Genomic DNA, 11,098 nt, shown 5'->3' with positions numbered 1-11,098 from the left:
TCATGTTTCAGCATCTACTTCAACCAAAGACCTTATAGGCCAGTCTGGCCTCTAAGCAGCTAGGCTATTTTGTAGGGCCACATGATATGGCGATTTTTCTGACAGGTATTGCAATTTGATTTGCGATGTGATTTTTGAAAATCAAGCTTCAGTTCAATATTTCAGTGATTTATGTTGGGCCACTTCTGATTGGTGGAGATGCCTAGTGCAAGAGAAGCCCAGCACTTCTGATTGGTGGGCTTCACTGTCTGTCACACAACAAAATCGACCACAAAGGTTAGAGACGGAGTTACAAGTTGCCTGATTAATTGCAGCCTTTGCGACAAAATTTGCACGATTAATTGCAGGCCTACAACAAGAGCGTACAGACATGAAACACAACGGATTTTCACTGAATCTGAAAGCAATTAGAGGAACCATCTTTCAAATAACATAAATGCATCTGAGCTTGTAAAGTTATTTAAAAGGAGCGAGGCCCACAGACTAAACATTGTAGTCAGTTTTAAATAATCTTATTTAGTAGAGTTCTAACTTGATGCATTTTTCATGCATTAAAATCTACAGCTAGAGACACTGCTGACCACTTGTGTTTAGATTCCGTTACTGCTAACATTAGTGACCATAGAATTCCCATCGTCTGGGGTGCATCAGAATACAGCATTTACACTACAAAAGAACTGTGGTCAAATGCACCACCTCAGCAAGTGGTTTGTGTGATCAAATCATAATGTGTCTTGGTAATTGTTTACACTTTGTTTGTTTACGCTTGTCTTTAAAACAGTACACACTTGTATTTACACTCGTAGAATTGACCACTTGTAATCGGATCACCCTAAGGTGCATTTCTAAAACAAAACTAAACAGGGTCTATGTCTCACATAAAATCATTCCAAGTGATTTTTCGGGTGTAAGAAGTTTTTTCATGCCAGTTCATCCCATTTCAACTGTGGTATGTCTGTGGTAATGGGCAAAAACAATCTATTCAGCCTGACCATGAACACTGGCCAAGCCCTCAGTGAAACTGAAAAAGGAACACTTAACTATTCAATTCCTTACTGGTTACACACTGGTTTTCACTTCCCATGAAGATCTTTTTTAATGCAGCTGTAGCCTTTTCTGCTTTCTTTAGGCTGCCTAATCCCTGAATTGTAGTCTAGACAGTGGAAGCTCTTAAAACAAATGGACCCCCATATGTCTGCCCCTTAAATTCCAAACTTTACTTTTTGTGTAAACTTAAATCATCAGTAGGCTATGGCATGAGTATTTGTGATTTTAAGATGACCAATGCATACCATTTAGCACACATTATTGCTTTCTTCCCAGATTACGGCACTTAAATATCTAAATCCCTAGTACCCATTCCCTTTTAGCTATAGGCTAACTGGTGTAACCCACTTCCAGTTAATTATGCTAAGCTAGGCTAACAGTGTCAGACTTGGTTATTACACGCACAGAGAAAAGAACTCTGGACTAGATAGATGGGAATAGATGGCAAATTAAGCTAATTTCCCAAAAAGTTGGCATGTTCCTTTAACATAGTTAAAGAATTCACAGAATTGCACACAGCTGATAGTTCCTTTAATTTCCTATGGAAGCTGTTGAAACGCATACAGGAACCATTTTATTAGTCTTTAGTTGAATATTCTACTAAAATTCCCAGCATATATTAAATGTGAATGGATTGACCACTTTGCCCATATTCCTGATAGGGCTATCTCTTCTTGACTAGGGAGACTCAAAACTGAGCATGTGGTGTCTTCCCATGTCATGTAATCACCAGCTGAAACCAGGTGGTTTTAGAGCTGAATTTACCATAAACCCTAAATGAGAAACACAAGATCAGTAAACATCTGAGCTAGACAAATGCAACAAAAAAGACCATGGTGTCCATCAGGGGTGGACATTATTACTTTACCAGCCACTCAATATTAAATGATTACTTTGTGTCTGAAATCTACTGGCCACTTTCATGCTTAACCAGCATGTGGCTGGTGCTAATTTCCATCCCTGGTGTCCATCTTTGCATCCAATGTTGTTGTTGTTGTCGTCATTCAATATAAATAAATAAAGACACTTCTTCTGCCCCTGGTTAATGAACAGCATGTGCCCTGACCTTTACACACAAACCTGTGTGGCACATAAATCTCAGATCCTTCTGTCCGGAAGTACCGGTCATATTGGCCTGCATTCACACACAGCTAAGCGCCAAGGAAGGGCTCCATATTACAAACACAAAAAAGACCCAAGCTTTTCTGACATCAGCAGCTGAGGAGAGAGTGTGTCAGCCTTTTACTTGCATAACCAACTAATGTGACGGAGTAAAAGCGTTGCGCTTAGTATGGGACCTCAATCCAAGCATTGCGTAATTGCTTTTCACTGAGAAGCCTCTCCTGCTCTTTCGCTTTTCTCTACCACAACCTCCCCACTCTCCCACTACCCACCCCCTGCCCCCAAACACTCTCCATTCCATTAGGAGATACACAGTTGTGGGAGTTAGCGTTGGGAGGGAGGGGGGGATGTAGGCCTGACCTATCAATTTTCAAAGGGGATTTGCCATCTGTCAAACAGGAGTCCCACTCATGTTAAGATGCCATACAATATGAGTACAAACTGTTAGGGCTGCTTTCTTAATCATCATGATTCATATTGGTACATTATTACACCTTTCTCCCAACATTGTAAAACCCAGGCAGGCCAAACTGTACCTACACATGACGGCTGCATCTAATGATTATTTTGATAGTCGATTAATTGAATTAAATGAGTGTTTCCCAAAGCCCAAGAATATGTCCTCAAATGCACCATTTAGACCACAGCCATGTAAGGCAGATAATATTTAAGTTTAAAGATGTAAAAATCTGAGAATTCTGAGGTAGTTTCTTTAAAAATTACAAACTGATGAAGGATTCACGATTACTAAAATAGTCCTTAATTTCAAAGTCGCCAACTAATCGATTCATTGATTAATCATTGCTGCCCTATTGCACAGTCAGGCACTGTAGTATTGTACCTCACCCCATTACTGGAAGGTTAATTAAGCATTTGCATACAATTGATTCACTCTGTATGCGGAGAGCGCATAATGTCCTACACATCATCTTACATCACAAGCCTTCCGAGTTCAGACACTACTGCTTGCATCAAACAGTAGGCAGCAGCTGTCTGCACCACTGATTCTGTTTTATTCAACACATTTTCCAGGCTACCTGTTGTGAGTGCCTCTTTCTCTCTCTCCTTGTCCCATCTGACTCACTTAGTCATCATCATGATAAAAAAAAAATTTGAATACAGGTGTCATTGACTACAATTGGTATGTGTTGTTAGCAATACCACAAACAAAGACTATCTGTGTTATGGTATATTCAACCATGTTTTAATAAACCATTGTGAACCAGTGTATCCTCAACAGAATTGGGTAGATATGAGTATATTTAAAACTGGATCTCTACTTATCACAGACTACAGAATAATGGTATCTTGAAGACCAGTATGAAGCCAGAACAGGTGTTGCTACTGTTACAGCAGGTGAAAAATAAAGTGCAATATCAGCCCAATTCGGCCTGACTGCAGCAGTCTCACACCTGGTCTCACACTGCTCATACCTTCTGGCTGGTTAAAGACCAACTGTCTCCCCAACCACTTCGGAGAGCAGCATTTCATATGCTACCCAGTTAGTTCATAACTGGTTCAATTGGTCACATGTCAACCAACATGGGTTTTAGTACATTTCAAACAAACAATGCATAGGCTAATGTATCTTTTGAGTTTGAGAGGTTTCTATGATGTGTGATGAGTCATTTCTTATATGTTATCTCCCTCATGCCATAATTTATATTTGTCTGCCATCCTCAGTTTTCTGACTATGTAAAGCACATTGAGCTGCCTTGTGTATGAAATGCGCTGTACAAATAAAACTGACTTGCCTCCTCTTGACAAGTCTTTCATTTTTAAAGACCTGTCACTTTTCACTGTTTAAGGTGTGTAACCACTTAATACTCCACTAGAACATTCTCAGGAAACAAGAGCATTGTTTAACTATGATAAGATTGTGCTGAAACACCCATAACTGTTGTGAGTTGGATATCCCTCCTTCAAATTACTTTTAAACTGACAAACTGTATGGCCTCTATGCCACATACAATGTGGTCTACAACCTGTGGGCATTGTAATCACTGATGTTCTTCACCCTCGGTACAACTTCCAGATCTACAGTCAGTCACCTCCAATCAGAATGCCAATAAAATAAAAACCCTGCTCTGTATACACATTCGCCTGCAAGTAATGCATGACCCCATGATCTTCCAATTTGGGAAACGTGCGCACATCCAAATTAAGGTGCAGGAGCCAAAAGTCCAAGATCCAGTAACAGAGAAGGTCCGCACACTTGCTCTCCGTTTTTTTATTTTATTTTACTTCAATTCCCCACACACATATTGAAGTAAAATAAAAAAAAAAATGGAGAGCAAGTGTTCGGACCTTCTCTGTTACTGGACCCATTATCTTCCAACACATTCACTCATGCATGACCCCATGATCTTCCAACGCATTCACTCAGGCAACACATTCTCAGACGGCCCATCATCAGCGCACCGAGTATGAACGTGTCAACCGTGCAAATAGGAACCAAGATACAAATGTTTTCAAGGATAACCTGGGTCTGCTCATTTCCTTCTGTTAACTCACACAGCTATGAAACTGAAAAAGCCCTGCTCGGGATTTGATTTGAAGGAACTAAATAACAGTCGAAGTGTGCAATACAATTGCATATTATGATCGTAAGGAACAAGGTACCCCACGGGTAAGAGTACCCTACAAACAGCTGCGCACCATAACAGTTCTTAAGGTAAAAAAATAATAATTTATTGTATGAGTGGTTTGCCAGATTAATGGGGATGTCATGCGTGAAAACTGACGCAGATTCTACAAGCCCTTCTATGCACAAGGTTATCATGCATAATCATGACATAAGTCATAAGTAGGCTACATCCATGCTACCTGTCATTAACGTAACGTAAACATTAACGTAATGTTAGCATGATCTACAATGACATAATTGAGCACGTGTTTCAAGTGACATGTGAATGTTCCACGTAAATGTGTAGGCTACTGTTCTACGTGAATATTGTAATTGTTATCAACAATAACACAGGCTATATAATTAATAGCCCTTAGTGTCTTACCTTCAATGGCGATAACGTGTTCCCGAATCTGGTTCTGGAGCAGAGGCTCCTCCACCCTTTCCAAGAGTTCATAAATTGAATAGATGTTTGGATGGACCGACTCGAACCGCTGGATTTCCGCCCGGATAGCGGCGGAGTTTGCAAGGTGCTGCTGATAGTTCATCTTTCAAATGATATTCGCAGTTGCGCTCCAAATGTCTGTATCCTGTTTAAACAATCGCTTGATACGTATACACGCCGGCTTTTGTGATTCACTTACAGCACAAGTCACCTCTGGATACTTAAAAGTGCAGCAATGAAGCAAGCAAAGGATATGTTAGCTCACTTATTGTATTTTGGTTAACCTTGCTAGCACGCTAGCTGACAAGCTACCATAGCCAGCTGGATATCACTCACAATAGGTTTAGGACGTCTGTCATTGAAGGGATAGCCGAACGTTAGATATGATTCAGGTTATAACGTTAACTAATATTTATTCGTTCTGCATTGTCCAGTTGCGGACAATGTATTGGCATTACTCGATAAAACTAGCAAACGATAACGTTAGCTAGCTATGAAATGTGCCCATGTAGTGTTTCCAAACAGCACACCCCAAAATAGAAGCAGAAACGCCGGAGGGAGATTCTGAGCTCTCCCAATTTGAAATATTGGCTGGAGAGACTGTTGAGCAGTCAGTCCGGCAATCCTTCCCCATATCCTCACTCCGACTCCGGAGACTAGGAATGAAATATTAGCATTGCCAAAAACCTCTGATACTAACGTTACAACTGTAGCAATATTCCAAAACACCAAATACTTTCATAGCTGGCTAAGCTAATGTTAAATAGAAGCAGAGGTGACCAGTGTAGGCCCCTCGAATGCTACCAGTAAAGGAGGCAAAAGTCTGAATAACCGGTTCTAACATTTGTCAATGTTTTAACGTATCCAGACTATCCAAATGGTTGTGAAAGTAGGAAAATACTGTCGAAGCGCCGGAACTATTCTCTTAGCTAGCACGCAAGCTAGTCAGTGAAGGTAGATATGAATTCTGCGCAGTCAACTCGCTTTATCGTTGTTTAGTTCAGCTAAGCTAGCAGAACACATGCCAAACTACTTTCAACAACCAGGATAGGTTCCAGAAAAGAGTCCGATAGCGTCGTAGACTACACAAAGATGTGTCTGATCCTTTGAATAATCACGTTATTTGCGAAGAGTTCTCCTTTTTTGTCAGCAAGAGATGGGTGCAATTCCCTTCCTCCTGCAGCTCGATCCGTCCCGTCTGGTCCGTATCCTCTCAAACATCGTTGCGCGTGGTCAGTCCTTGGTTGTTCCCTTCAGGAAAAGATGAGGTCGCGTCTATACGATGATTACGGTGCTTATTGCGTGATTGTGCGTAAAGCAGCTTGCATGAAAACCCAAGATACACTTACAAGGGTAAACCATAAATGAGAGTCAGACTGTCATTCAATCGTTATGACATAAATAAATTCACTCACAAATGCTTACTTTTTAGGGTTTTTTTCTTTCTGTTATTTGGCTACACCATGTAGGCTACACCACCATTAACAATAGCCTACTGCAAAGACTAATCAAACTGAACAGATCTGGATGGCTCATCATTAACCATATATCCGTTACCAATCATAGCTTGCCATTTGAAAACATGTTGACAAATGACAAAAAATAAATAAACAAACAATGTCTATACTTCAAGCACATCAGTATCTGACATCAGCTGGCTATCAGTTAGCTGAACTGAGAGCTCTGTGCCATAAAAACTGCTCCAACTGGTCATCCATTTATGATTTTTGAGTGAAGTTCCATTTAGAATCAGTCCTGCTCACTGCATGAACTCGGGTACACGCTGTCCGTCCACCAGAAGCAGGTGTATGATGCCAGTCCTCTTTCGCCCACTACTAAGGGCCTTTATACAGCAGCTGTGGTTTGCCACTGCAAAGTGTGTTTCTGTGCCATCATCTGCAAATTCCCCCTGCATACCAACAACAGAATGAAGATGTTTTTACAAATCAGTGTACCTACCTACAGCCTATGTATCATCTTTATGGTAGACCATGATTTATCATTGTGTAACTGGAGTGAAAGTGGGGCAGTCGTGGCCTACTGGTTAGGGCTTCGGGTTTGTAACCGAAGATTTGCCGGTTCGATCCCCGACCAGTAGGAAAAATGTGGGCGGGGTACATGGTTGAGCACTGCTCTCCCGTGCCCACATCCACGTAAGTTTGAGCAAGGCACCTAACCCCTCACTGCTCCCTGAGCTTACCGCTCCAGGTTAGTGTGTGCAACACCTCACTGTGTGTTCACTGTGTGCTGTGTGTGTTTACACATACACTAATTTACACATTGGGATAAATGCAGAGACCAAATTTCCCTCACAGGATCAAAAGAGTATATATACTTAATGGTGATCACCGTTGTCTCCATTCTTTCTCCATTGCACCAGACATCCATGGTGTCTTTCTCTGTTTAAAAGATAGTAAAAGCAGAGGGGGTTAAAGTTAGTAATTAAGGATCTTTGGTAAAAGTAATAAAAACCAGATGATTAAAAAAAATACCATGAATCCATTGATACAGATATCATACAGGCGTCATTGCATAGGCCCACGGGTATCAGACATTTTATTATTCGTATATATTATTCGTAGTTTTCTTTGAATTCAACCACAGGTGACCAGGAAAATCTACTGGATGTTGGTTTGGAGTATAAGTTCCAATGCATATATAACTGGCTAACTGACCCCCCCAGACATTTGAACTACCCTATCCCATCCATAGTGTTCTATCTATTTATTTACAAATGTACATACTTACACTTACATATAGCTGATTTCTACTGCTTTTCATCCTATTCGTCCTGCACATACACTTTGTATTCTTACTACTCTTATAATGTTACTGTTTCTGTGCTAAAATCGTACTGTTACCACACTGCACCCTACATTCTGTATATATCTGTCTTTATTTTTCATACTGAATATCCACATTTATTCTGTTTTCTTATTTTATATTCTGTCAATACACTGCATATATCTATATTATTATTACTACTATTATAATGTTACTGCTACTACATTACTACATCTGTACATGTTACATCTGTACATGTTATTCATACATTGTTCATATTACATAGCCATATTTATTCTGCTCTTAAGGTAACTGCTAATACATTGCGCATATTTGTATTTAATTTATACTACTCTAAACCACCTTCTGTAAATCAACTGTATACCACTGTCTACACTGCACTATATTTATTGTCCTGTCTATGCACCATCTGCCTATACTTTGTATATCACACTGCACTTTTCTTGTTTCACTTTTCTTGTTGCTTGTTTTGCACTTCTGGTTAGATGCAAACTGCATTTCGTTGTCTTTGTACTTGTACTCTGCACAATGACAATAAAGTTTAATTTAATCTAATCTAATGTAATCTAATAACTGCCTGACCCCACAGATTTATCATGAAGATACATTCACATGGAATTGGAACACAAGAAGATGGAAATCTATGGAATCCCAAGTTGCCATCAATTTACATGTTTTTGTCCGATATTGAGTTATGTTACTTTGTTTTCTCAAGATCTCAATTAATTTATGTCATTATCTTGAGACAAAGTTGTGTCGACCACCCATAAACGCTAGGTCAAATTCAAGACTCTTTTCCTCAGTGGTTCCTCATTTTCCTCGGTGGAATGAGTTGCCCAGTGGTCTCCGTTCCTGCACTAGTTTTGGGTCTTTCAGGGGTCTAACGACATATCTGTTCAGCATACACTTAATTCATTATTAATCATATTAATTAAATAATTAATTAAGTGGTTCTTATGAGTTATGGTTTGTATATGACATTTGTTTATTTTCATTAGGCTATTGATCATTGATATTGCATTGACATTATTGTGTGTTATTGTTATTTTCCTCAATGTAGACCAACATTTAAAACTGTTCACTACTATTTTTTAACTATTGAATTGTTTTTATTTGTAAGTCGCTTTGGACAAAAGCGTCTGCTAAATCATATAACCATAACCATAAAGAGACATTGTTTTTCCAAGATAATGATAGATAATGATATATCTTTGAAAAACAATAAATGGTCCGCCCCATTTAGTAATACAACATATGCCCTGTCCTGTAGTGTCATTCAGTGTAGCAATGACTGAGCAGGAGTGCCATTGGGCAGCCGTGGCCTACTGGTTAGTGCTTCGGACTTCTAACCGGAGGGTTGTCGGTTCGAACCCCAACCAGTAGGAACGGCTGAAGTGCCCTTGAGCAAGGCACCTAACCCCTCACTGCTCCCTGAGCGCCACCGTTGTAGCAGGCAGCTCACTGCGCCAGGATTAGTGTGTGCTTCACCTCACTGTGTTCTGTGTGCTGAGTGTATTTCACTAATTCACGGATTGGGATAAATGCAGAGACCAAATTTCCCTCACGAGATCAAAAGAGTATAAATACTTATACTTACTTACTTCAGTGATCAATGTATCACATTTCTAATAGTTTGACAGCTGCAGAAATAGCTTGCATTGTTAGAGAGAAAATGTCAGCATGCAGAATTGGTGGCACTTTTACTTTCAGGATGATGGTGTGAACAGTGTTTGTTATAGATAAATCAGTGATACATACCACCACAATCCCACTGGTAGAGCTTACTATACGTGTGCTAAGATAATGATGTAAAGATGAGATCTCAGGAAAATAGATTTAAAATAAATGTAAATTTTTATAGGGGTTTCCATAAACTATCAGATGCCGGCATGTGAAGTTTCAGAGCCATGGGACTGTGCATATGTCACTTACCCAGTACTATTCGGTAGTCCATACCATCCAGCTTCAGAGTCCAGGTTTTACTTATTTTGGAGCGATTGTCCATGAACGTTTTGTAGTTCTTTCCATTGATTTCTAAAGCATATTCATAGGCAAAACCACTGATGGCCTCTACATTTATGGTGGCTTTCGTCTCCAACACTCCAACAGTGAATGTTTCTTTGCCCACTAGTTTGAACATCCAGTCTTTTCTCATCACCTCCTAAAGCACAGAGCACAGACACACCACTTGCACAATTAAAACTATGTTTGACCATGACAGAAAAATAATACAAAATAGGGTATTGTAAGATTATGTATAGTCTAACTATTGACAAACGAATTGGTTAAAAACCTGAATAGTTGGGAAATTAATTGCATACACATTGGTGTAGTACATATGACTGAACATACCTTTCCATTAATGTAAATAACACGTTTTCCAGTTGTTGTTCCATGTTCAAATTCAATCCGGTAAGCCCCATCACTTAACTCTATGTCCCAAACTGCTGCTACGTCCCTTGACATTTCAACAGCAGGAAAGACACCTCTGTAAATAGTCAAAAGATCAGGTTAATCAAACATCATCTCACCAAATGCTTTCATATCTATGCACTCATAAATGCTTCCAAATTGTTTTTCTAATATGGCTTATCAAATTCCCAAACAATTCTCCATAGGCTGGTGCGTGCAGCTACGTGCTCAATCAGCAGCAAGTGCATTAGTGTAAGAGGCTTATGATTCTCCTGTAACCAACCTGTGCAGGCCCTCACGCTGTCGGAGGGACTTGTGCTACTGATACGTACAGACAGATGATTCAACATTTAAACTGAATTTTCTAATTTTACTGAACAAATGTTTGATTTGTGAAAAGGCTAAGAAAGACAACATCATTGTAGGCCTACATGGGATAATGCACAGGGTCAAGTAAATGTAGGTTATGGTAGATTATGGAATAAGGAGATAACACGTTTTGGGCATAGACTAGTGTGCTGTGTACTTCTAAATTAAAATTCACAGAGTGTCTTACAGAGTGTCTTCACAGAGTGTGTCTACATTGCTGCATGTTCCACTGATTTCCAGTAGATGGCAGTGCCGTCTCTACAAATGTCTCT

At 39.7% G+C, this 11,098-nt stretch overlaps 1 protein-coding gene across 3 annotated transcripts; it reads right to left on the bottom strand.

The window, feature by feature from the left end:
* Positions 1 to 6,679: 6,679 nt before the first annotated feature.
* faimb (Fas apoptotic inhibitory molecule b) lies at positions 6,680 to 10,681 on the bottom strand. 3 transcript variants are annotated; one of them, XM_048234662.1, is made up of 4 exons: positions 10,398 to 10,681; positions 9,978 to 10,206; positions 7,554 to 7,639; positions 6,680 to 7,149 (listed from the first exon to the last, which is right to left on the bottom strand). In XM_048234662.1, the coding sequence occupies exons 1-4, from the start codon at positions 10,509 to 10,511 to the stop codon at positions 7,000 to 7,002; spliced, it is 579 nt and encodes a 192-aa protein (XP_048090619.1). In that variant the 5' UTR covers positions 10,512 to 10,681; the 3' UTR covers positions 6,680 to 6,999. The 3 variants fall into 3 exon arrangements, with proteins under 3 accessions (XP_048090619.1, XP_048090620.1, XP_048090621.1); XM_048234663.1 differs by having other exon boundaries at positions 7,590 to 7,639; XM_048234664.1 differs by having other exon boundaries at positions 7,015 to 7,149; positions 7,576 to 7,639.
* Between the last annotated feature and the right edge of the window lie 417 nt (positions 10,682 to 11,098).

This window comes from Alosa alosa, chromosome 23, assembly GCF_017589495.1.
Source record: "Alosa alosa isolate M-15738 ecotype Scorff River chromosome 23, AALO_Geno_1.1, whole genome shotgun sequence".
Taxonomy (NCBI): domain Eukaryota; kingdom Metazoa; phylum Chordata; class Actinopteri; order Clupeiformes; family Clupeidae; genus Alosa; species Alosa alosa.
The sequence above is the reverse complement of the archived record's forward strand: the minus strand, read 5'-3'. Positions and strand labels throughout refer to the sequence as shown.